This window comes from Corythoichthys intestinalis, chromosome 7 (assembly GCF_030265065.1).
Source record: "Corythoichthys intestinalis isolate RoL2023-P3 chromosome 7, ASM3026506v1, whole genome shotgun sequence".
NCBI classification, from domain to species: domain Eukaryota; kingdom Metazoa; phylum Chordata; class Actinopteri; order Syngnathiformes; family Syngnathidae; genus Corythoichthys; species Corythoichthys intestinalis.
The window spans coordinates 58,448,268-58,476,044 of NC_080401.1; the positions used below are offsets into that span (position 1 = coordinate 58,448,268).

The window sequence follows — 27,777 nt, forward strand, 5'->3', positions numbered from 1 at the left end:
TAGCAGACGTTTGCTAGATAAATTAGACAATTGTTCTTTTGTTGTACCTAGATCCTCATTTGTTTAAACCATTTGAGGCTCAGTTCAGGTAATTTAATGTTTTATGTTCCTTATCCGATTACTCAATTATTCGAACTACCTAGTTAATCAATTAATTGGCTATTCAAATAATCGATAGCTGCAGCCCTATACAAAATACTTATATAAAAGGAAAATTCATGTTCATATTCACCGTTTTTCCTTTTGTTTTTTGTTTTTTCAATTGAAATGATGTGTTTTCTAAGTTTTTTCTTTTTTTTTTTTACAATTACTCTTTTATGTTTTTTACTTCAAAAATAAAAACAAATCAAATTAAACAGAAATGAATGAGATTATATTTAATTAATAATAATAATTTAACAAAATTATTGGCATGTTCGTGATAATATAAATACAAAATAGTGATGTTAAAGGCACTAGGCACAATGAATCAACAGCATATTAAAAAAATACAAGGAGAAATTGTACATATCAGATATAAAAAAATATATAAATAAATATTAAAAAGTAAAAAGTAGATCCCTATATTAAAGGTCTAACAATAATTTAATAAATAAGAAATAATTGTCGGCTTTAAAAAGTATAATTTAAAAAAAAAAAAAAAAAACGTTGCTAGAAAATAGCTCAATTTCCACTTCCCACCGCTCGATGGCAACCGCGAGTTGACTCACTCTATTATTGAACGCGAAGAAGACGCGTCCAAAAGACCTGCTTCTGCCTACGACAAACAAGAAGCCAGTTCAGCCCAAAAACAAGTTCAAAATCGGTCTTTATAGGACTGCCAACATCCACGCAGTCCTTATGCGACGCACGGCATGGCAGAAAGACAGGACAATGAGGTCAGTCCGTCGTAATAAAAGCTCTGACGCAGAAAAAAAAGCTGCACTGTTTGGACTTCCCAATCGCGACCAGTCAAAAACCCGAGCAAGTGTTTGTGTTCCTGTCAAACTAAACTAAATCAACATTTAATTTAGTGACACTTTCAACTCTTGTTTTAAGAACGTCACTTAACTTTAGCCCGGCAGCTAACGTTGTTCTTGTCATGTTTGTTGTGCGACTTGGATGTTGTTTTCCCTTCATTCAATTAAATGCAATTAACTGTGGTACTGTTAAAAATAGGCGGGAAAATATGGCAATCGTACGTCATTGCGTCATCATATTGGTATAATATAGTACGGTATTCCAACGGCGTAGGTTTGCATAGGGACGGTAGGGACATAACACTACCAACTTTTCAGGATGCTAAAATTATCCCCACCAACTTTTAAGCCACCTTATTTGCATTATATAATGATTTCAGTTATATAGGTCATTTAGATTGTCTTCTTCTATGTTGTCAGGATAGAACTGACCCTACCATTATTAAATGAATTACAGTACTTTCATTATGTTAAGACTTATATTGACCCCTTTTGACTTGCTGAATGTGCCAGTCAATGTTTTCCCCTCAAACGCACGTTTGAACGGCTGATGACTTGAACACCACCCCACACACACACACACCCATTCACAGGCCGACAGAAATACAACATGCCGCCTCCCCCGCCCTTCAAAGACGAGGGATGTGGTTGAGGTTTACCCATGTTGACAATTACAGGCCTCTCTAATATTTTCAAGTGGGAGAACTTGCACAGTTAGTGCTTGACTAAATACTTATTTGCCCCACTGTATCGTTCAAACACATAATACCACAAAAAATTCTAAATATACAGTGTGGGGAACAAGTATTTGATACACTGCCGATTTTGCTGGTTTTCCCACTTGCAAAGCATGTAGAGGTCTGTAATTTGTATCATAAGTTCTCTTCAACTGTGAGGGACGGAATCAAATACAAAAAAAACAAAATCACGTTGTGTGATTTTTAAATAATAAATTTGCATTTAATTGCATGAAATAAGTATCTGATACATCACAAAAATCGAACTTAATATTTGGTACAGGAACCTTTGTTTGCCATTACAGATACCAAACGTTTCCTGACTGTAGTCCTTAACAAGGTTTGCACATACTGCAGCAGCGATTTTGGCCCACTCCTCCATGCAGATCTTCTCCAGAACCTTTAGGTTTCGGGGCTGCTGCCGGGCAACACGGACTTTCAGCTTCCTCCATAGATTTTCTATCGGATTCAGATCTGGTGACTGGCTAGGCCACTCCAGGACCTTAAGATGCTTCTTACGGAGCCACTCTTTAGTTGCCTTGGCTGTGTGCTTTGGGTCGGTGTCATGCTGGAAGCCCCATCTTCAGGGCTCTCACTGAAGGAAGGAGGTTGTCAGCCAAGATCTGGCGATACATAGCCCCATCCCTCCTCCCCTCAATACGGTGCAGTCGTCCTGTACCCTTGGCAGAGAAGCAGCCCCAAAAAATGTTTCCTCCTCCATGTTTCATGGTTGGGATGGTGTTCTTGGGGTTGTACTCATCCTTCTTTTTCCTCCAAACACAACGAGCCGAGTTTAGACCAAAAAGTTCCATTTTGGTGTCATCCGACCACATGACCTTCTCCCATTGCTCCTCTGGATCATCCAGATGGTCAGCGGCAAACATCAGACGTGTCTGGACATGCACTGGCTTCAGCCGCGGGACCTTGCGTGCGCTGTAGGATTTTAATCCATGACGGCGTAATGTGTTTCCGATGGTTTTCTTTGAGGCTGTGGTTCCAGCTCTCCTCAGGTCATTGAGAAGGTCCTGCCGTGTAGTTCTGGGCTGATCCCTCACTTTCCTCATGATCAATGATGCCCCACGAGGTGAGATCTTGCATGGAGCCCCAGAACAAGGCAGATTGATCGTCAACTTGAACTTCTTCCATTTTCTAATAATCGCTCGAACAGTTGTTACCTTCTCACCAAGCTGCTTGCTTATTTTCCTGTAGCACATCCCAGCCTTGTACAGGTCTATTATTTTATCCCAGATGTCCTTACACAGCTCTTTGGTCTTGGCCATTGTGGAGAGGTTGGAGTTTGTTTGTTTGAACATGTGAACAGGTGTCTTTTATACAGGTAACAAGTTCAAACAGGTGCAGTTACTTCCGATAATGAGTGGAGAACAGGATGGATTCTTAAAAAAGAACTAAGAGCCGAAATATTTACTAGTTGGTAATGTATCAAATACTTATTTCATGCAGTTAAATACAAATGTATTTTTTTAAAATTATACAATGTGATTTTCTGGATTTTTGTATTAGATTCCGTCCCTCACAGTTGAAGAGAACTTATGATACAAATTACAGACCTCTACATGGCTTGCAAGTGGGAAAACCAGCAAAATCGGCAGTGTATTAAATACTTGTTCTCCCCACTGTATGTTGAATTACATAAACATATTAGCTCAAACAAAAACATACCTTATGTTGGTCTTAACAGCGAGCAGCTGGATCCAGCCATTTTGGATGAGTTATGTCATATTCATTGTTGCCACTAGAAGGCAGTGTGTCCATGCAAATCGATACAACCAAATGCAAACACTTTCAAACAAACCATTACAACATCACTCTAATTAAAAGGAATCCTCGAAGCAGCAAAATTTATTCAAAGCTTTTTACTTGAGTTAATTGATAAATCATTGCAACACTAATTCAAAGCTTCATGGTGGTTCAGCTCTACGGCGCCATCAAGTGTTCGTTTTTTTTTTGTGGTTTTTTTTATACAATTTTTGGGACGACTATTGAGTAATATTTTCAAGTAACGCTCATTTTACTTGAGTAAAACTTTTAGCTACTCTACCTACCTCTGCTTGCCAGGTGGAAGAGGCCCAGCACATCTACCTGCTGATGAAGGAGGAGTACCGCATCTCCAGGAATGTGCGTCTGGCCTGGTTCCTCGGCAAACTCAAACAAGTCATCCGTCCGGCCTCACAAGCAGAGCTGGCAAGTCTCTCGTTTTCGGCGTTCCGGGTAAACCGCCGACGCTTACCTGTTGCCTCTTTTCCCGCCTCGTTGTAGCTCAACTCGGGCAACGAGTTGGACTTGCTGAGCGTTTTGGCTAAAGGACGGCCGCCGGATGCCGCCGCCCGGCCCGCCGCGTTGATGCCGTCGACGCGTGCCACGTTCCTTGCGCGGCGGTATCGCTTCATCATTGAGTTGGATCTCAGCCCCTCCACGGGGATCGTGGTAAGTAAGCTCCGCCTCCGTTTTGTTCTGCATCAAATTTTACGCGGGTGGACGCTAACTGCGCTTATCAGGACGATAGCACGGGAGAGATGATCTTCGACGAAGTTTTCCACGCCTTGTCCAGATGTCTAGCCGGTTTGGCGCAACCGTTCAAAGTTCCGGGGACGGAGCGGCTCTTCACACCAAAGATCTTCGTCACCATCTTGGTCTACTCTTCCATTCTGGGCCTCACGTCACATCAGGTTTCACCAATTTTTTTTTTTTTTCCCCCATATCCTCAGATGTTTTTGGTCAACTCGAACGGTCGGGCCATTGCAGGTTTTGGTGCAAGGGTGTCAGCTGGACCGGATAGATCTGAACCAATTCCTGCATCATATCTACCAGCAGCTCAAAGCGGTGGAGAGCAGCATTGCCGATGTTCTCAATCAGCGCCATCAAAGTGTAAGTATGGGCGTTGGGGCCTTTTTCTTAATTTTAGTTTAAATTTTTGGTCACTTCCTTTTCCTTTTGGGGCATTTACGTGTCACTTCCTAATGATTTTGGGTCACTGAAAAGAAAGTGACTTAGGAATGTCCTCAAATGAATGGGAAGTGACTCAAAATCAACAGGAAGTTTCCCGTAAATGCCTGTTAATACCTCCTACTTCAAACGGATTGGACGTCTATGGCCGTCACTGGCAGCCAATGACAGGCAAGGAGTTCATTTTGGGGCATTTCAACTCATTTCATGTTGATTTGCAGTAGGGCTGGGCGATATGGCCTTAAGCTCGTATCACGGTAAATTGAGCAGATTTACCTCGATATGGATAAATGACGATAAATTCGCCCAAGCGGACTGTTATATAATTTGAAAATCTGAATCAATGCATTAAATACAGATTAACCGTTTCTCGTGGATTTATTTAACAGCTTTCAATTTAATATATTTAACAATTATACATGCAGTCTAAACATTAAGTATATAAAAATGTATTTTAAACAATAAGAATTCAAGTATGGACATTTGTAACAGCTTGTATGGCTTGAACGATGTACATTGTCAAAATCAATATGCCTGTGCAAACATTTCATTATCACACAAATGACTTGCAGCTTGAACAGTACACTTCAAAAAGACAACTTATTGTTAATGCCTGCTCAGACATAATTACTCAAAAAAAGTGTTTTACGTCAAAGTTTCAGGTTTTAAAAAAAAAATTTAATTTAATTTTTTAATACATGCAAGCACACATGAACCCACACACACACATATTAAAACTATATTGCTCTTATGCCAATGAAACATTTAAGATTTTATGATGGCAGTAATGACATAGACTAAAGCAAGCACATACAGAAAAATAGCTGTGGCCATTAAACGGTCATATTATAGGTTTCACTGTTGGATTGTACTTTATGCTGAATGCTTTGCCATCACAAAAGCTATTAGAGAAATCCCACACAGACAGAGATACAAAATAATGCAACATTCTAATTGCTAGATACAGTCCGTGCCCAATCGACTCATTAAGTTCAGTCGTTTCGACAAGGTTAGAGCCCCTATCCGACTCCATCACATTCATTTGTAGCGTTAACCGCTAGCGTTAGCCACTAGTGTTAGCCTGTTGCCTGGCTACCAGTAGAAAGCACTGAAAGCACCCTCTTCGGAAATCGTGAGAACAAGGGAGGACAGTGGGTGAAAGTCCGTCTGGATGCCGCCAAGTGTCTACTTAATGTCAGGTGAAAGTTTGGCGAACTTCCCTTAAGCCACACTCCCATCACGTTTGCTTGTAGCGTTAGCCGCTAGCGTTAGCCTAGCAGGCTTCTGTTTGTTTGGCTTCCTGATAACCACGTGACTCCATACGTAGGCAAACTAACTGCTTTCTTAAAGGGGAATGAACATAGCCGAACAACACGGAGTTAAAGCGGGATGAAAAAGACTATATTTTCTTGTTTTATTACATTTCCGAATTTACCAACATGGTCAAAATTACTACTACTACTATGACTACTTTTAATGCGGGACAACGCGCTGAAGTCACGTGCGTAGAGGAAGAAGCAATAAAAAAAACTTACTGCAGACAGCTACAAACTACGCCGACGTTGCTAAAAACTACGCCCGCATGATGCTAGTTTGGTAGCAGGTAGTGTCCGATGCGTCTCATAGATATCGCATGCATTTAGGACTAGATGCATAATGACAGATTCGGCCACATCTGGGCAGCGTTAGTAAACAGCCGCCATCTTTAAGCAGTAGACTTGTCATCGCTAATAAATATAACGTTACTGTCACTCGCTCACGTAATGTTAGCCCTTTGGAGGGCTAGGTTTCTATTGATTATGACCACTGTCGATGCGTGGCTAACGTGTCTTACATACAGGCTTTATTTAATCTGTAAAAACACAGCGCTGTAGAGTGATGAAGGTGTAAAATTAAAACATAATAAAACTGTCAGTTTTAGCTCAGTAGTCAGTGCTGAATAAAACACCAAGTAGCACTGGTCCCTAATGTGCTCCAATACAGCAGGTATCATACATTTATTTTGAACACTGCAAAAACTCAAAATCCTACCAGTACGAACAGTTTAGACTAACTTAAAACTTAACTAGAACTTAAAAATAGCTTGACACAAATGGAAATTAAATTGAAACCCGTGGGAAAAACACGTAGCTTTCAAGTAATGTGTTATATCAAGCGTAATTACATTTTTAGGTAAGAAATGTTTTTTTAATAAGCTCTAGAAGTTTTTTGAGTGAAAGCAGTGATTTTTTTTTTCTAGTCACATCTTAGATGCAATTGTTGGCTGTTTTCAACAATGGACATCGAATATAACGACATTGATTGACTGAAAATGGTTCAATATTGGATTAAATGTCATGTATTCTCATGTATATTTATAATTGCTCTTTAACCCTTTAACACCGAATATGTCGGATGCGACACGTTTACGCATATCATCTTTGAAGCCTCGTAACGCTGTAATTACGTCACCCACGTGCCCCCGGTTGCTCTCATTTGAAAGTACGGAAATTGATGTCCACACCAATTTTTATTTGAAGTCAATCGACCAAGTAAAACGGGGGATAATGTCATTTGAGTTTTATAGTTTTATTGCACTCATAAACATGCATTAAAATGCTGCATGGACCATGTCTATCTCCATATTTCCATCATTTCTTGTCCGTTTTTCAAAACCGAAAGCAGCACAAAAGACTACATATCCCAAGAGCCGTTGTGATGTCAAGAAGGATGAACCTAATGTGAACATTTTTAATAAATTAACAAGCGAGGCGCCAACTAAGGAAAAGGAAACACGCGACGAAAGCAACGGCCAGTTGGACTGAGCGAGCGACTTTGAAACGTGCAGAATGAATCGAAAACTAAATTTAGCGCAAGCTAATGCATTATTTCAATAACTCAAGGAATAGGTTGAGCTGTATTTGTCATTGTTTTTCTCGGGTTAGTCGGCGTCTCGGCGAGTAGAAGTGACAGCAGCGCGCAAACGACGGAAGAGTAGGCTGTGTGGGCTGTGTGACGTTGTATGTGACGCAGCTCAGTGACCTTTTCAAAAACAAACTATTTAGTGCGTTAAAAAAAAAAAAAAAAAACTTTATTGGGTCGCATGCCTGAAAAATTTAAATTGAACTGAACTACTTGTCAATACTTTTGAAAATACAATGTTCAATGTTTTTTTTTTTTTTTTTTTTTCTTCACTATGAATCTTTTCAATTTTTATATAGATGTGTGTTGGAGAAGCTTAATTGCATGTACATACAGTATATACCTTTGATAAGGTGATGGGTACAATACCTAACTGCACAAAGAGCTATCCTCCAAACCCTTTTTGTGTTGGAAGATTTTTTATAATTTTTTTCTCACTATTTTACGCTGTATATAACCTGTTTTGACCATAGTATGTGTAAAGGCTAAAAACGCCTATGACCATACCTGATGTTTGTGTTTAATTGTCAAACATAAAACTATTCAATCTTATTTTTTTCTATTGAATGTTTATCCTAACAAGTTGAATAGATATTATCAAGCTTCAAAACGGTTGGTCGAGCATGTTTGGTTGTCAGTGGGACATCAAGATTACAAATTTTGAAAAAAGATTTTGGGATTTTTTTGTCATTTTGGGTCCAAAATGTGGATTAAAATTGGTCAGTGAAGAAAACCACAGTTTGGATATGAAGTTCAAGGAATCAAACATTATTTTCTACACGCAAAAATGCACCAAGCCGACGGGAGTATCATCGAAGAGCAAGTCTCGTCAAGAAATTATTATTGTGACTGCCAAATGGCAAGGTCGGCGATCGAAAAAATAAATAAATGGAAGAACCACCGAGACGTGGGTGGTCGGAATCGAGTGGCCACACGAATCGGTGACACAGTTGGCCAAAAACTGCCAACTTTTTATCACTTTATGTTAGGGCTGGGCGATATGGCCTTAAACATGTATCACGATAAATTGAGCAGATTTATCTCGATAACGATAAATGACGATAAATTCGCCCAAGCGTACCGTTATATAATTTGAAAATCTGAATCATGCATGAAATACAGATTAACTGTTTCTTGTTGATTTATTTACCAGCATTCAATTTCATATACCGTATTTAACAATTGTACATGCAGTCTAAACATTAAGTTTATAAAAATGTATCGTAAGCAATAAGAATTCAAGTATGAACATTTATAACAGCGTGTATGACTTGAACAACGTACATTATCAAAATCAATATGCCTGTGCAAACATGTCATTGTAACACAAATGACTTGCAGCTTGAACAGTACACTTCAAAAAGACAACTTATTGTTAATGGCTGCTGTGACATAATTATTAAATACAAGTGTCTACTTTATGGTTTCAGGGTCTCCCACCTCCCCACCCCCAGTGCATTTTTTAATAAATGCACGCACAAATGAACCCCCAAACAAACAGAGAGACACACACACATTAAAGCTATATTTATCTTTTTCAAATGAAACGCTTAAGATTTTATGATAGCAATAATGACACAGAAATAAGCACATACAGAAAAATAGCTGGGGCCATTTCTCGGTCATTATAAGTTTCGCCAGTGGATTGTACTTTATGTTGAATGCTTTACCATCACAAAAGCTATCAGAGGAATCACACACAGACAGATACAAAATAACGCCACATAGTAGTTGCTAGATGCTGTCCGTGCCCAATCCACTCATTAAGTTCAGGCGTTTCGACAAGGTTAGAGCCGCTATCCGACTCCATCACGTTCATTTGTAGCGTTAGCCGCTAGCTAGCGTTAGCCTGGCTACCAGTAGAAAGCCACGAAAGCACCATCTCTGGAAATCGTGAGAACAAGGGAGGACAGCGGGTGAAAGTCCGTCTGGATGCCACGAAGAGTCTACTAAATGTCGGGTGAAAGTTTGGTGAACCTCCCTTAAGCCACACTCCATCACGTTTTGCTTGTAGCGTTAGCTGCTAGCGTTAGCTTACCAGGCCTTTGTTTGATTGGCTTCTTGATGATCACGTGACTCCTACGTAAGCCCATTGACTGCTTTCTTAAAGGGGAATGAACATAGACGAACAACAGAATCAAAGCGGGATGAAAAGACTATATTTTCTTGTTTTATTAATTTACCGAATTTACCGACATGGTCAAAATTACGTCGGTCATCGTTAAGAATTTCGGTGACGGTAAATTTTCGGTTTACCGCCCTGCTCTACTTTATGTCGTATTTTTGGTTGGTGCACTTCATCATTTACTGTGTACATATGTTTCAAGTATATGAAGAATAAAGCACAGATTTGGTGTCAAAAGAGTTGTTTTGATCTTTAATTTTCAATAACAGACAGTTCACACACACAATACATCATCACTGATTGAGAGTGCCTCGGTGCTTTTTATGATAACCTTAAAATCAAGCCTCCCAACGCAGTTTGGGAAGTTCCCTAGACGCCAGAAATCTGCTATGGCTTCCCACTGGCTGGTTGTAGGACACGGCAAACAAATCAGGCTGGAGGGCTTTGCAGACCTTGAACGCAGTGCTCGACGCCAGTTTGAAGCTAGCCGCCACACCTAGCTCTCTCCACCCGAGTCTAAAACTCTCTGTGCGGCATCAAAAGTCGGCCAGACCGCCTCGAAACCGTCTTCTGCGTCGCCTGCCCGTCAACATTTGTATGTTCCATATTTATTCAGTGTTGATGAGCAGAATATTTACTTTCAAGAGTTCCATCTTGCATTGTTTATTTTTTCTCCGACTAGCGGAAGTAAACAAGCATGCCCCAAAACCGTACAAACATAACGCCACATCCCTCTAGTGGCTTGGCAGTGAATTACAGAGCAACGCGTTCCCTCACCGCAGAACTATCGAATGTCGAATGACGCCGTAGTCGCTACGCCGTCACCGCAACGCGGGAGTTTAACTCAGGCTTTAAAGGGTAACTAAAAAATGAAATGTTTTATCCGATTAATCAAAAGAATTTTCAGTCGATTACTCGATTACTAAGATATTCGATAGCTGCAGCCATAGTAGAAACACAGGTTCTCGTGTTTGGAGGAAAAAGAATACTGAATGCACCATACCCACTGTGAAGCATGGGGGTGGAAACATAATGCTTTGGGGCCGTTTTTCTGCAAAGGGACCAGGACGACTGATCTGTGTAAAGGAAAGAATGAATGGGGCCATGTATCGAAAGATTTTGAGTGAAAATCTCCTTCCGTCAGCAAGGGCATTGAAAATGAGACGTGTGGCTGGTCTTTCAGCATGACAATGATCCCAAACACACAGCCAGGGCAACAAAGGAGTGGCTTTGTAAGAAGCATTTCAAGGTCCTGGAGTGGCTTAGCCAATCTCCAGATCTCAACCCCATAGAAAATCTGTGGAAGGAGTTGAAAGTCCGTGTGACAGCCCCAAAACATCACTGCTCTAGAGGAGATCTGCATGGAGGAATGGGCCAAAATACCAGCAACAGTGTGTGAAAAGCTTGTGAAGAGTTACAGAAAACGTTTGACCTCCGTTATTGCCAACAAAGGGTACATAACAAAGTATTGAGATGAACTTTTGGTATTGACCAAATACTTATTTTCCACTCTAATTTGGAAATAAATTCTTTAAAAATCAATGTGTTTTCTGTTTTTTTCCCCACATTCTGTCTCTCATGGTTGAGGTTTACCCATGTTGACAATTACAGGCCTCTATAATATTTTCAAGGGAGAGAACTTGCACAATTAGTGGTTGACTAAATACCTATTTGCGCAGGAAGTTATTGCTGACTTTATTTGACCTTCAGAGCTCCTCGGCGGAGTGCGGTCTCCACGGCAATGGCGCGGAGGATCAGCCACCGAAGAGGCAGAGCATCTCTGTGGTGTCCCCAGACGTCGGTCTGGTCAGCATGGTGCGTCAGGGCATCCTGGCCTTGCAACTGCTACCTCCAAACTCCAGCGCCGGTAGGTAGGGGAACAACTTTTTGAGGCTCGGGCTGCTCGCGCTCACTCCGACAACCCACTTCCAGGTATCATCATTGTCACGGACGGCGTGATGAGCGTCCCGGACGTAGTGGTGTGCGAAACGCTGCTCAACCAGCTGAGGAGCGCGACCATCACGTGCTCATTTGTTCAGGTTATACACCCTCAAACACTCACCGCAAACTGTTCTTTTCGTTGGCACCCACCTGTTATTTTTTCAAATAAGTCGATTCAGGTACAAGTTTACTGTGCGTCATGTAAAAAACCTCTATTAAGAAGCTCAACTGTAGGGCAACAATGTCTATAAACGATAAACGGATGATGAAAAATAGTTGCGGATCCATTTAAAAGCTGCTCTGAATCGTTTAGGTGGGCGGTCCGTACTCGTACGACTGCAGCTTCGGCTACATCCCCAATGTGGAGCTAATGAAGTTCATCTCCGTGGCAACCTTCGGATCCTACCTGGCCAGCTGTCCTCCGACCGAGCCGGACGGCCAGGATATGAACGCCTACCACAAGGCCTTCCTCACCTACTCCTTCCTCAAGACCCCCGAGGCCATCGACACGGACATCTCCGGCGGTCGGTTGCCGCCGTTCTGTGTGATGACCGCCGCATCCCCCCTATTTTTGTTTTATGTCGTTTAACGCCGTTCGAATCTGTTTGCAGTGTCCCAGCACAAGCTGTTTAACGAGCACTTGGTCTCGGCGAGCAGTAACCCGGCGCTGGCCGTGCGCAGGAAGAAGCACGCGGAAAAGGAGGTGCACGCTCACTTGATCAGTGTGGTCTCCGTCCGACTCAGGGAAGGTTACACCATCCGGGAGATCGCCCTTACAAAAGGTACAACCTTTTTCAGCTTTCACGATCAGGTAATCGTGAGCCTTGTGACGCAAATCGTATCGTAACGTGAGGTATCCAGAGGTTCCCACCCCTAATACTAATCAATAATCACAGACATTCCTGCTTCTATTGTTTTAATATCTAATAAAATAGATATTAAAACCATAGTTTAACCAACAATATAATACATCTAAAATATGAGCGCACGATAGAGCCGTGCGGTATACCGAAAATTTACCATCACTGAAATTCTTCACGATGACCGACGCAATTTTTATCATGTCTGTAAATTCGATAATTTAATAAAACAAAAAAATATAGTCTTTTCATCCTGCTTTGATTCTGTGTTGTTCGGCTATGTTCGGTGAGTTTGCTTACGTATGTAGTCACTTGGTTATCAGGAAGTCAAACAAACAGAAGCCTTGTAGGCTAACCCTAGCGGCTAACGCTACATGCAAACGTGATGGAGTGTGGCTCAAAGTGCATGTGACACGAAAAAGCATGTTTATTTCATAATACACGCGGTATTTTATGCTCCTGAATGATATGGACCGCTTGGATGTGTGTGGAAGCGATCGCTATATTTATTTAGTTTTTTGAATCCCGCGCCATGAAAATGAGTGACTTCCGGCTTCGGTCTTGCATTGTTGAGGAGGGCGCTGTGACGTGTACGGTACAAGGCGTCCTCTTCACTATACAGCGTACTGTTGTGTATGAGGACGAAGGATTCAGCTGATTTTGCGGATTAACACGTTTATTTTTCGCATCACGCCAGCCAAACGGCTGCAGAAAAATCTTGCTGGATAAAGGAGAGGCGTGTGCGCCTTTTTGGAGTTTCAAAAGGTTTCCATTCACCGTGGATATTTACGGTGGGACAATTGGACTTACGAGGAAGTGAGTAAACATCTTGTTTTGTATTATGTCAAATACGAATACAGCGATTACAAAGTAAACACTACAAACTTTCTTTAAATAAAGGACTACTGACGTTTGATCATTGATAGGCATAAAAAAAAGCTCTCCTCATGCACATTAGCTGCACGTTAGCTGCACAACAACTGCAGCCGCCCTCCTCCGGGGAACGAACTGTAAATTGCTGTCCGCCGGGCGGTTTGCCGATCCGCAAAGACCATCGACAACCCAGTCGTCATGTCAAATAATCCAGGGTAGTTATGTGTGATTTTCCGCTTCGAAGACTTTGAAACATCACTGGGTTCGGGTTAGCATGTCGACTAGCTGTCACGCCTCTTGGTTTGTTTACATTCTCCGAAGCCGGGGAAGGGAAATGACATATGTCCGATTTAGGTGTCATAAAATATCGTTCGGGAGGTGCGACAGTAAGGGTCAAGTCGACAGTTTTGACCATTATGGAGTCATTTTGCCATGTCGTCCTGAATATGTGCATTTTTATTATTTCATATTCCATTTAGCACAAGACTGTTATTTGTCATGACCATGCCATTTATTTAGCAATTGGGGAAAATACTTGGATAAAAAGAATCTTCTGTAAAAATATTGAAGTAAAGAGACAGAAACAATGACATTTTGCAGCTCTCTTCGTCAAGTTTTCCTCGTTGTGAATCGTTCCCCCTCGACGGGCTGACTAGTCCTTCTCAAGCCATTTATTTAGCTATTGGGGAAAAATACTGAATATTCGCCCTCAATGGGCTGCATACTAAGGCGGATGAAATCATGACTCCGCTGACGTCATCCACCTGTTGGGGACGCCAGAGCCCTATAATGGTAGGCGTGGCTAACCGGCAGATTAAAAGACTAATTTCTCGTCACCTGCGCTTTGCTAAATTGTTGTATTTAGTCGAATTGTCTCAAAATATGATTCTAATTCACATAATAATGCTATTTAAGACTTTTTTTCTCCTGTCATATGCTCTTTATGGGAGCTTTGCCAAACTTTCACCCGACATTAACTCATTCACTCCCAGCCATTTTCACTCGCTACCGGCCGTTTTACTGGATTTTGACTGATTTTGCAAGGCCCACAGAAAATTCTGTTCTATTGCTATATAAACGTGAAACCCACCAAAAGAAAGATTAGACTCTCTTCTTTCGGCAGGAAAAAAAAGTAAGTTCATATCGTTTTCCGTTCTTTAAAAATCAGCATTAGAAAATAGCTTAGTTCGAGCAATTTTCCAATTTCTGATGAAAAAACAAAAATTTCAAACATAAGTTTGACTTGAACACAGCTATTTCTTGCTTTAGTTACATCCCAAACATCTGAATAATGTTTTCCTTTTACGAAATAACATAAACAACAAGACAAATAGAGCCTTTGATAGCAAAGTACCAAATTATTTACACATAACTAACTGAGATGACGCTGTTGTGGCCGCAACAGCCGGGTTAACTTTTCCCTCATCGCCGCCTGTCTCATAAAGATAGATTTTTTTTGAGTCTCTGCGGGGTCAGCTCAGCGAGCAGCACGGACTCAACGACATCGTCCGCTGCACTGGTGGTCCCAGTCGTTCTACTCGGTCGTCCAGCACCTGGCATCCCGGGCGTCCTCTCGGTTGTTATGCTCGGTCGTCCGCCGCCTGGCATCCTTCCGCTGGTGCCCCAGCCGTGTGGCCTGTTGCCGTTGCCGTTGAATCAGGTTGCGGGTATTACCAAATGTGCTACTTCCCTCTAATGGCCAGTTTTATTGCTTTAAAATGGATTTTCAGCTTTGTGCTTTGGATCTCAGTTGAATCAGAACCCAGAGATGTTTCTTATAAAAAAAAAAAAAAAAAAAAATGTAAAAGACGTAGAAATACATCTGTGGGAAACTGAAACAATTAGAAATAGAACGTATTTATACGTTTATGGGAGCTAATGAGTTAAGTAGGCTCTTGGCGGCATCCAGACGGGCTTTCACCCGCTGTCCTCCCAGGTTCTCACGATTTCTGGAGAGGGTGCTTTCAGTGCTTTCTACTGGTAGCAAGGCCACAGGCTAACGCTATCGGCTAACGTTACAAATGAACGTGATGGAGTCGGATAGTGGTGCTAACCTTGTTGAAAGAGCTGAACTTAATGAGTGGATTGGGCACGGACTGCATCTAGCAATGAGTGTGTCGTGTTATTTTGTATTTGTGTGTGTGTGTGTGTGTGTGTGTGTGTGTGTGTGTGTGTGTGTGTGTGTGTGTGTGTGTGTGTGTGTGTGTGTGTGTGTGTGTGATGTCTCTGATAGCTTTTATGATGGCAAAGCATTCAGCATAAAGTACAATCCAACAGCGAAACCTCTAATATGACCGTTTAATAGCCACAGCTATTTTTCTGTATGTGCTTGCTTTAGTCTGTGTCATTACTGCCATCATAAAATCTTAAATGTTTCATTGGCATAAGAGCAATATAGCTTTAATCTGTGTAGAGGGGTGCATGTGTGCGTGCATGTATTAAAAAATGCTCTGGGGGAAAAAAAATCCTGAAACCTTGAAGTAAACACTTGTGTTGAGTAATTATGTCACAGCAGCCATTGACAATAAGTTGTCTGTTTTTAGTGTACTGTTCAAGTTGCAAGTCATTTGTGTTACAATGACATGTTTGCACAGTCGTCGTATTGATTTTTATAATGTTGTAAATTGTTCAAGTCATAAAAGCTGTTATAAATGTTCATACTTGAATTGTTATGGTTTACAAAAAATTGTATATACTAAAAGTTTAGACTGAATGTACAATTGTTGAATATGTTAAATTGTTCAATTTGTATTTAACGTCATTTATCGTTATCAACGTAAATCTGCTCAATTTACCGTGATACGTACTTAAGGCCATATCGCCCAGCCCTAGCGCATGATTGAGTTCGATGATTGACCGGTATTATTGGCTTGCTGTTTTTCAGGCGGGAGCCAGCTGGAGGTGAAGCTAGTGCTCCTGTGGAAGCACAACATGCACATCGAGTACGTGGCGTCGGCTCCGTGGCCGCTGGACCCCGGCAAGCGCGTCACCCGGGTGGAGGTGACCATGGAGGGCAGCTACGACATCCTGCACGACATCAGCTGCACGCAGAGGAAGCCCATCACCAGCCCCTATCGCACCTCCGTCATCCGTCGATTCTGGAACACGCTGCAGAGGTACGAGCCGACGCCGCTCACGTCGCCGACTTGACCAAATAACCGCCCGTCCTTTCAGTATCAACCAGACGGATCAGATGCTGGTGCACCTTCAGTCCTTCAACTCGCTTCCGGAGAACTACAGCATCCCGGAGAGCACCAAGAACGGAGTTCCACTCTTCTACATCCCGCCTGGATCCAGCACCCCGGTAACGTCATTGAGCGCCCGCTTCAAGTAAAGCCCAAATGATAACGGCGTGCTTTGTTTGCGGCGCGCAGGTTCTGTCGTTGCAGCACGGCGGCTCGAAAGACTCGTCACAGTCGCAGTTTGCCTCTTACTGGAAGCCCATCCTCTCCATGGATGCTAACTTTTGGCAGCGCTGGCTGCACATGCACCGCATCGCCATCATCCTCGAACACGACATGTACGTGAGGGGGTTTGTAAATGCGGTAAAAGATCACAGACGTCCGATTCATTCAAGATGATTATTTCTTGGATTTTTTTTTTTTTTTTTTTTCAATTTATTTGAATTAAAATGCAGAAAAAAATTGAAAACGTAATGAAACTATATTGGGGGGGAAAAAAAATACTTGAATATGAAATGTTCATAAATTAAAATAATAGAAATACTCAATGCTAAGAATACTAATATTGAAATGATGTTTCAGTGCCATAAGTATGTCAAAATTATAATTCAAAAATGAGGAAAAAATGGAAATTGACTTCGTTAATAAAAAAAATTGTAATATTTGTATGAATGTATTTTTCATTTTTAAATATATATTTTTTTAATTTCCAATTTTCTGTGTGTTGATTTTGTTTTGTTTTTTTTTAATTTCAAGATTTGCCCATTTTTAACTTTATTTTTTTCAGTTGAATATTCTATATGATTCAATATTTTATTGCATTTACGTATATATTCCTCCAATGCATGATTTAACGGCAATAACAATTAATACATAAGTATGTAAAGATTATAATAAAAATGAGGAAAAAAAGTGGAAAGTGACAATCCTAAGTTAAAAAAAATTGTAATATTGTATTAATGTATTTCATCATTTTTATAGTTCTTTATTTTTAAATATCTAATTTTCTGTGTTTTGTTGATTTTGGATTTTATGATTTTTTTAAACTTCAAGATTTTTTTCTATTTTTAACTGTTTTTTCCAATTGAATATTCTATATTATTTAGTATTTTATTGCATTTACGTATGTATTCCTCCAATGCATGATATAACGGCAATAAAAATCAATCTAAAGTATGTAAAGATCATAATAAAAATAAAGTAGAAATTGACAATCCTAAGTTAAAAAAAATTGTGATAATTGTATTAATGTATTTCATCATTTTTGTAGTTCTTTATTTTTAAATATACAGTATATCTAATTTTCTGGGTTTTGTTGATTTTGGATTTTATGATTTTTTAAAATTTCATGAATTTTTTAATTTCAAGATTTTTTTCCATTTTTAACTATTTTCCTATTGAATATTCTATATTATTTAGTATTTTATTGCATTTACGTATGTATTGCTCCAATCCATGATTTAACGGCAATAAAAATCAATACATAAATATGTAAAGATGATAATAAAAATGAGGAAAAAGTGGAAATTGACAATCTTAAATGCAAAAAAAAATTGTAATTAATGTATTTAATCATTTTTGCAGTTCTTTATTTTTAAATATATATTTCCAATTTTCTGTGTTTTGATTTTAAGATTTTTTTAAATTAAATGAATATTTTAATTTCAAGATTTTTAACTGCATTTTCCAATTGAATATTCTATATTATTTTAATGCATTTACGTATGTATTTCTTCAATGTATAATTTAATGGCAATTAACATCAATACATAAGTATGTGAAAATTCTAATAATTAAAAAAATGAAAAACTTGAAAATGGAAAACGCTAAATAAAAGCCTGTTTTACGGTTTATCATAGAATGATTACTTCATAATTGTTGTATCGCGAGATTATCTTGATTGAGCCTTGTATGGCAAATCTCATCATATCGTAAGGTTCCAGCTCTAATCCCTAGCATGTATCCGTGATTGTTTGCAGGCCGGTGCCCAAGCACGTGCACACGGCGGGCAACAACGGTCGCTACAGCACCATCCAGTGCCGCATCTCGCACTCGGCGCTCACCTCGCTGCTGAGGGACTGGAGCAGCTTCGTGCTGGTAGAAGGATACTCCTACGTCAAACTCATATACAGGTGGGGGACATGGCCCAGCAAAATAGTTCCAGACAAATGGAAATGCATAAGTATTGAAATGAATAAAGCAATTTAAATGTTGACATAAATACAACTTCACATCAATGTTTTTTTTTTCGAAAAATACAAATACAATTCATAGACATGCATACTGATTAAATATATGTTGAAATAAAATTTCAAAATAAAAGAGTACAAATTATTATAATGTTGAAATAAATTCATTCATTCATTCATTGAAAAACAAAGATTTTTTTTTTTTTAAACTTTGCGGAATTGCTCTTTCATTTCACAAGAACAATCAATGCGCTCAAAAATAAAAAAATACCTGAGCTTAGCATCAAACGGTGTTAAAAAAAAAAAAAAAAAAAAATGAATGAGGATCAAAGTAAAACAAAAGAACAATTGGCTTGTAAAGCAAACGTCCGCTAGCTTAAATGCTATAAAGTACTAACAAATCGTTCAAACACATATTCCCACAAAAAAACGGCTAAATATACCTATAAGCTAAATTACAAATGTATTAGAAAAAACATTTTAGCTCAAACCAAAACTTGAATTATGTTGGTCTTAACTGGGAGCAGCTGGATACAGCTATGTTAAACGAGTTATATCATGTTCACTGTTGCCACTTGAAGGCCGTGTATCCACCAATATCAATAAAAACTAAATGCAAACACTTTTAAAAACAAACCATAACAACGCCAATTTAAACGATCCTCGAAGCCGCAAAATTTTATTTAATGCTTTTATTTTTAATTGAGTTACTCAATTAATCATTCCAGCACTAAAATAGTATACTCATTAAATAGTTGTTGAAATAATTAAACACTTAAAAATGAGTATTAAAATGTTGAAGTACATACGATTGAGGGGGAAAAGTTCTCAATTAAAATAATAAATGTGGAAACAATTCAAAATGGGAATTAAAATGGAAGTATATAAATGCATGTTTAAAAAAAATTAACAGTAAATGTAAAATTTAATAATGTAAAAAAAATTATATGAATGAATTGAATCAAAAATATTTAATTTATATATATCAAACCAAAAAAATACATATGAAGTCCAATTGGAAATATATAAATAGTAGGGCTGTCAAACGATTAACATTTTTAATCGAGTTAATCGCAGCTTAAAAATTGATTCATCGTAATTGATCGCAATTCAAACCATCTATAAAATATGCCATATTTTTCTGTAAATTATTGTCGGAATGGAAAGATAAGACACAGGACGGATATATACAGTACATTCAACATACGGTACATAAGTACTGTATTTGTTTATTATAACAATAAATCAACAAGATGGCATTACCATTATTAACATTCTGTTAAAGCGATCCACGAAGACTTGTAGTTCTTAAAGGATAAATGTTAGTACAAGTTATAGAAATGTTATATTAAAAGCCCTCTTAATGTTTTCGTTTTGGTAAAATTTGTAAAATTTTCAATCAAGAAAATAAACTAGTAGCTCGCCATTGTTACACCATGCTCACTCATTGTGCTTAAGCCCATAAATTCAGTCGCACCAAAGCGTCAGCAGAGGGAGACAAAAAACACAAGTAACAAATGGACATGTCACAGTGCTGTCATTTTAATCTGTTTGAGCGGGGCATGTGCGTTGTTTGCGTCAAATATTTTACGTGATTAATTTAAAAAATTAATTACCACCCGTTAACGCGATAATTTTGACAGCCCTAATAAATAGATGTTGAAATAAACACATAAATGTACATACTGAAATATATAAATGTTAAAATATATACTGAACTAAATAACACCTTGAATTTACGGGTATTTGTTTAATTATGCACACTAACGAGTCAGCTCCTGGTCCACCAAGCTATAGAACATCAATTGGATTTCAAATTTCGTCGTTCACTTGTCGACAGTTCGGCGGAGCAGCCCCCCACCTCCTTCTATCTGGTCCGTCTCATCTCCAAGACCCCCTGCATGGTCCTGCGACTTGGCTTCCCCATCGGAACGCCTGCGCACGTCCGAAACAAGGTTAGAACTTTTCCAGCTTGGCCAAGATTCCGTAATAAACCGCCGTTTCGTGTCTCCCGGCTCAGATTGTGGACGAGCTCCGCGACCAAATCCTGAAGTTGCGTTTCCCGCACCGTGTTCAGAGCAAGGAAGCCACGCCCAAAACTAAGAGGAAAGCGACGGGGGGCGCGGCGGCAGCCGGTCAGCCGTCGCCGTCCAAGTCTCCCGCTCTTTCCGCCCCCAAGCAGGCGATGTCGGACCGGCCGTGCGTGGTGGTCCTCAACAAGCCGCTGGAAAAGCTCCTCATCAGGTCGCTGCTCGGAAAACATCCGAAAAGTCCATTTTATTGTCTATGTCATGGGTGTCAAGTACATAAGCAAAAGTACACCGAGTACTTGCAAGCGCACCCGCTCACAGTACGAATGAGCATTCATTCATTCACCCCTCCCAGTCAAAATGAATTGGACGTCTATCTCCATCAATGGCAACCAGTGAGCTAATTTAATTTGGCAAAAGACAAAATGGTCCGGCCCGCACGGGATATAATTGCCATGTTGAGTTTGAGTTTGATACTCCTGTTCTCATGTGCTCCAGGTACGAAAAGCTACCTCTGGACTTCAGAACCCCCTTCGCTTTTGGAACTGGGAGCCCGTCTTCCTCGCAACCCTCCGGCAACGTGGCGGCCAACCGCGCCGCCTCGTCCACGTTAGCTTCGCTGTCTCGCTACTTCCTGCACCGTCGCTGGGTTTGGGCGCCGCAAAGTGGACGGGGGCCGGCCGCAGCCACGCAGGCCGTCGCCAACATCCTAGCCGTGCTGTCCGAGTGAGTCGACGCCTTCGTTTACCATCTTCTTTTCCATTGTCAAACGAGTTGAATCATTATTGAGTTTTGTAAACCTTCAAATTAAATACTGCTAATAGTAAATATACTAAATATTATTCGTGGTGGGCGGGGGGACCGGGACTCTCAGTCGAATTGGTTTGGGCATCTATCGCCAAAAATGGTCACTATTAAATTGATAGTAAATATTTTCAGCATGAATTATTATGTATTTATTTTTTATTAATTACAAAAACAAAAAGGGGCAGTAACAGTAAAATTTCTCCTATTCATTTTTATTCTTTTGAATGTTTATGAATTGTTTCGATAAAAAACTGTTAATATTTATAATATTTTAAAAATGTAATCAGTTTATAATTAAAAAGGGGAAAGAGTAAATATTCTCGTTTTTTGATTGTATTAAGATTAAATATTGTTTTTTATTTATTTTTTGAATAATGTTATTTTTCATTTTCAAATGTTTTTTTTCTAAAGGAAAAAAATATGTTCTCATCTTAATTTATTTTTAATTTAAAAGATTTTTCTTAAATAAAAAAGTGGGAAGAATATCTTATTTATTTAATTAAAAAATATTAATTTTTTAATAATTTTTTAAGTCTCTTGTTCGTTATTTTTTTAAAATTGAAATATGTTTTTTCAAATATAGAATTTTGCCATCTTTTTTCAATTTAATTTAAAAATATTTTTCTACTAAAAAAATTATTAATAATAATAAGAATTAAAAAAAATATTCACTCATTAATTTATTATTTAAAAAATTATTTTTTTTAAACTTGAGTTTCTTGGTGGTTATTTTTTAATTTAAAAATAATCTTTTCGTGTTTTTTTTTTTTTATTTTCTTTTAAATTTAAAAATATTTTTTAATTCAAAAATAATATTTGTCATCATTTTTTAATTGCAAATAAAACACAATCATTTTTTAAATAAAATAGCAAAAAACACAGTATATATTTTTAAGTGTAATTTAATATATATGAATATTTTAAATCTCTAAAAAAAAAAATTTTTTTAACTTTTTTTTAATTTTAATTAATTTTTTTTTTTTTATAAACGTTTAATTATTTGTAATTAAAAAAAGCAAAAGAAACAAAAATAGACTAAATATTACCTAGTTTCTGTCATAGCCCTTGTCACCACACGCTAGACTCCAAATGGATTGAACATCTATCGGCATCAATGGCGCCTAAACACGATTTTGTTTTTTGTAAAGAATCCGCCTGTCGGAGGGTTTTCATTTTGCCGCCAGCGGAGACGGCATCGTCAACATGGTCATCGAGCTGCCCATGAAGGTAAAGAAAAAAGTCGAGCAAAATTTGACATTCAACCGTGTTTCCAAAGGAAATAATTCTATTTGGAAATAACAGGGAACGTCACCCGACTGGGAGCGAGAGAATCACTCTTGCCTGGTGCAGTACATCCTCTTCCCGCCTCACGCGACCTCCACGAAGGACAGGTAACCCCGCCTTCTGTCGTCCGGTTTCCCCTCGCCCGGTTAAACCCGGTCAACCGTCTTCAGCTTCTCCACGGACGACGACAACGACGCGGACGTGGAGGTGGCAGACGCCGAGGCGGAGCTCCAGCTGGTGACCGAATGCTGGGTGGAGCCTCAAAGTGGCGTTGTCGCTGACCAATCAGAACAGCGGCGACATCTGAGCGGCCTCAGCTACCAGGAAGTGCCTCGGGCCGTGAGTTCCCGCGTCTCCGTATTTAGCATCTAAAGCGAGTGGTATAAGTTCTCAACCATGTTAGGACAGGACCAATAGTGTCAAAGTAGACGAAGCGTGTACTTAGAATTTTTACTACAGATTGGTCTATTTTAATTGACGGCGATAGACGTCCAATCCGGTCCGGGAGGGGCGAAGAACAACCTCGCAGTAAAAAATGGATTGGACGTCTCTTGTCGTCAATGGCGCTGAAACGTGACCATGCAATGCTAGCTAAAGTATTGCTGTCAATGGCAGTCGATGCAAACATTCACTGAACGGGCATTTTTCTGTGAACAATTTAGGGCTGCAGCTATCGAATATTTTAGTAATCGACTGAAAATTCTATCGATTAATCGAGTAATCGGATAAAACAAATATATTTTTAGGTGAAAAGCAAGTATAAATATACATGAGAAAACAAGACATTTCATCTAATTTTGAACCATTTTCAGTCAATGTCTTTATTTTCGATGTATATTGTTGAAAACAGCCAACAATTGCATCTCAGATGTAACTAGAATTAAAAAAAAAAAAAAAAAAAGACTAATTCACTGCTTTCACTCAAAAAAATTTAGATCTTATTACAAAAAATATATATATATATATCTTACCTAAAAATGCCGTTACGCTTGATAACACACATCACTTAAAAGTTTGGATTTTTTCCCACGTCTTTCAATTGAATTTCTCTTTGTGTCAAGCCATTTTTAAGTTCTAGTTAAGTTTTAAGTTAGTCTAAACTGCAAGTCCTGATAGGATTTTGAGTTTTTGCAGTGTTCAAAATAAATGTATGATACAGGCTTTATTGGAGCACATTAGCACCAGTGCTACTTGGTGTTTTATCCAGCAATGACTACTGAGCTAAAATTGATAGTTAGCATGATTAAGTTTTTATTTTACACCCTCATCACTCCACAATGCTATGTTATGTTAAAGCCTGTATGTAAGACACGTTAGCCAAGCATCGACAGTGGTCATAATTAATAGAAACCTAGCCCTCCGCAGGGCTAACGTTACTTCAGAACAGTAACGTTAATCTTATTTATTAGCGCTTAGCGCTCTTTATTAGCGCTTAGCGCTGTACTGCTTTAAGATGGCGGCTGTTTACTAAAGCTGCCCAGACGCGGCCGAGTCTGTCATTTAGCATCTAGTTCAACATACATGTGATCTCTATGAGACGCATGAGACGCTACCTGTACCAACGTAGCATCGTGCGGGCTAGTATTTAGCAACGTCGGCGTCGTTTGTGGCGGCTGTCGGCTGCAGTAAGTTTTTTTTTTCTTCCTCTCCGCACGTGACAGCGCGTTGTCCCGCATAAAAAGTAGTCCGAGCAAAACGTGATGCTTAGAGCTGTCAAAATAAACGATTACTCGAGGTGAATAAAATTACTCGGATCAGTTTTTAAACTCGAGTTACTCGAGTTGCTCGAGTACTCGTTTCAGCTCTAGAACAATTGCTTCCAAAACCACCTAGTCAAAAATCTCCTGTCCCAAAATGGCTGCCAGTTAGTTAGTTAGGTCGACAACTCTAGCTTTATTTACTTTTTTATTTTTTTGCCTGTCCTGTTCAGCTGGTTCGACACGGAGAATAGGAATCTGAGTGTCCTAATGGTTTGATTGCATTTGATTTATGACATGGTAGTTTGATATAGCCCCTTATGGTTTTTCATGATGTCATATTTATTAGGAGAAAGCAGTGAACAGAATGGGGTTATGGGGGACAGAAAGGAATGAAGCAGACATAAGAGGAGAAGATCAAACAACAATAAGGAATACATTATTAAACACCTTCCTATGAACATAGTGGTGCTGTCGTTAGCTAAAATTTTTTACCCGTGGAGAGGAAAAATAGAATTAGGTGGAGTGGAGTGTACACAATTCAACAATGTGAGGTGGGGAACCTAGTTATATGGAAATCACCTGTAAGTGTGGATATGTTGACATCCTATTCTATGCTACTTTATCGCTAATCCTGGCACTGACAATCTCTCTACCTGACGACTCTTATTTTCACGCGTGCTGGCTTTCCCCGACAACTCAAGTCGATTTTTCTCTCTCGTCGCTCTTCCTGCTCAGATCTTCCCCAGAGATTTAGCTTGCGTGTCCACCCTGATGACATTTGAGTACCTGAGTCAGCTGTGTCAAAACAAGGAGCAGGAGTGCCATGTGCCTGCTGGACTCCAAGACACCACAGGTGAGGATATCGTAGCTTCCTTTGCCACTATTTATTAGAGTTGTCCGTTAATATTGGCTGAATAAAACATTTAAAAAATATCGTAAATGATCAGTATTGGTTTTGCGCCAGTTTATGTACAAGCCTGCAGCCTTTATGCACAGGCTGGTCACTTCTTAGCATAGCAGCTATTCTTACAATGACCACTAGATGTCTCCAAACTAAGATGCTTGGGTTTTGTTAATTGAGGGAAAGAATCACTCATGGTGCACCAATAAAATGAACAATAAATGAAAAATATTGACATATGAACTCATCACATAGATGTACTGCATAACCAGAAAGAAATAGTCACTAAGGAAAGTAGTAAAACACATAATTTATAAAGATGATCCAATCACGTCATTTTCGGTAAGTATCGGAATCGGCAAAAAAATATTGGACATGCCTTTTTTTACTACATATATATTTTTTAATTAAATCATTTTCTAATTGTATTTAACGTTACAGACAAAATGTCTTACATTCATCCAGAGTCTTTAGTTTTGGCTTAAAGTAGGGCTATCAAATTTATCGCGTAAACGGCGGTAATTAATTTTTAAAAATTTAATCACGTTAAAATATTTAATGGAATTAACGCATGCGCTGCACGACCCACTCACGCATTGTCGCGTTCAATCTATAATGGCGCCGTTTTACCTATATATAGATTTAACAGGCAGCGTAAAATGAGTAGAGAGAATTTTGGCAGTCTTTAGAGACTCTTTTTAATTGGCTAAAGCCTTAAAATCCCTCTCTCAACAATTAGAAATATCGTGGGAAGCCATGTGGGGAAAAACGAGTGGTTGATCTTTTCCTTAACACCATATGTTACTTCCCAACGCAGAGAAGATATATCAATTGGTGCCACTACGCACAGTCAAGGTTGCACTTCCCACCATGCATTTGGGCAGAACAGTTAAATGGCTACAGTATCATTTACTGAAAGCTCAACAAATACACTAGATGGCAATATTTAGTCACAATATACAAAGTCACATTTATCCTTTAAGAATTACAAGTCTTTCTATCCGTGGATCCCTCTCACAGAAAGAATGTTAATAATGTAAATGCCGTCATGAGGATTTATTGTCATAATAAACAAATACAGTACTTATGTACTGTATGTTGAATGTTTATATTCGTCCGAGTTTTATTCATTTTTTTCTTAATGCATTGCCAAAATGTATATCATGGGGAAAAATGATCGGGAATGATTGGAATTGAATCGGGAGCAAAAAAAAAAGCAATCGGATCGGGAAATATCGGGATCGGCAGATACTCAAACTAAAACGATCAGGATCGGATTGGGAGCAAAAAAACATGATCGGAACAACCCTAATAATTTATATTTAGAAATCTGTGCAAAAGGCCAGCAAAATGCATCTTGGGAATTGTCACTCATTGGCATTGTCTTGGCTTGGTCCTATAATTTCTGGCCTGTATTTGTAATGCCTCGGTTGCCCCGTCGCGGCTCTTTAGGGTAACGAGTGTCAACGTGTGTGGAACATTATTTTGGCACTTGTTCTATGATTTCAGTTGAAGTTGTTCTTTTTTTTCACAGAATGATTATTTTATTTTGAAAACTTAAAAAGTTTCAAGATTTTAGGTCCACGACAGCATGTATCGGTATCGGATTTTTGAGTTTAACAACATCAGGATCTTAGTTCAAAAGTCATTCTGACTTCCATACATAGCAAATTGACGATGTTTTTTTTTTTTGTTGTTGTATTTTTTTGAATGAAAAAAAATATGAAAGGTAACACCAGTTACTTTTCCAAGTAACTAATTACTCTTACATTCAGTTAACTGAGTTACTAACTCAATTACTTTTTGGAAAAAGTAATTTGTGACTGTAATTACTTTTTTAAAGTAAGAATAACAACACGGGCAATTAGCCATATGATGTCGGTTTGATATCGGTGTCAGGTTTTCAAAGTTGGACAACATCAGGTTATCGGTTAAAAAGTTTATTGGGCAATTCTAGAATTTATTGCTTGTGCTTTCAGGAGAAGCTGCTGCTTCTGCCTTGGAGGAGAACATTCACATGGTTCCCTTCCAGTTTGATCTCATCCAGCTTCTGCCCAAATGCCAGCAGGTGGAGCTTTTCTTCCTGACCTTCAGCACAGGTACATACGAGAGGTGCAACAATTAATGGATTGATGGACAACTAATCGATTAGCAAATTAATCTATTTTGATAATCAATTTTTCGTGGAGGACCTTCTTCACCTTAAACTTGTCTAAGTTCTTGAAATTACACACACACACACACACATATATATATATATATAACTCCTCCATTGTAAATATCATTAGATTTTTTTATTTTATTTTTATTAAGTCCAAGTAGCA

At 39.0% G+C, this 27,777-nt stretch overlaps 1 protein-coding gene across 4 annotated transcripts in view; it reads left to right on the forward strand.

Moving 5' to 3' along the window:
* Positions 1-716: 716 nt before the first annotated feature.
* szt2 (SZT2 subunit of KICSTOR complex) overlaps positions 717-27,777 on the forward strand; it is a 111,070-nt gene continuing 84,009 nt past the window's right edge. For all 4 annotated transcript variants that reach the window (XR_009063863.1, XM_057841272.1, XM_057841273.1 and 1 more), the window contains exons 1-21: positions 717-878; positions 3,773-3,898; positions 3,974-4,141; positions 4,213-4,383; positions 4,460-4,582; positions 11,397-11,553; positions 11,619-11,725; positions 11,941-12,151; positions 12,239-12,409; positions 16,245-16,476; positions 16,535-16,664; positions 16,735-16,880; positions 18,522-18,674; positions 20,572-20,686; positions 20,752-20,975; positions 21,260-21,487; positions 22,717-22,795; positions 22,871-22,959; positions 23,023-23,191; positions 25,288-25,405; positions 27,433-27,552. Coding sequence is in view for 3 of the 4 variants with exons in the window: in XM_057841272.1 (XP_057697255.1) it covers positions 855-878; positions 3,773-3,898; positions 3,974-4,141; positions 4,213-4,383; positions 4,460-4,582; positions 11,397-11,553; positions 11,619-11,725; positions 11,941-12,151; positions 12,239-12,409; positions 16,245-16,476; positions 16,535-16,664; positions 16,735-16,880; positions 18,522-18,674; positions 20,572-20,686; positions 20,752-20,975; positions 21,260-21,487; positions 22,717-22,795; positions 22,871-22,959; positions 23,023-23,191; positions 25,288-25,405; positions 27,433-27,552 (3,061 nt within the window). In the remaining variant the exon portion in view is untranslated. The remainder of the gene's footprint in view (positions 879-3,772; positions 3,899-3,973; positions 4,142-4,212; positions 4,384-4,459; positions 4,583-11,396; positions 11,554-11,618; positions 11,726-11,940; positions 12,152-12,238; positions 12,410-16,244; positions 16,477-16,534; positions 16,665-16,734; positions 16,881-18,521; positions 18,675-20,571; positions 20,687-20,751; positions 20,976-21,259; positions 21,488-22,716; positions 22,796-22,870; positions 22,960-23,022; positions 23,192-25,287; positions 25,406-27,432; positions 27,553-27,777) is intronic.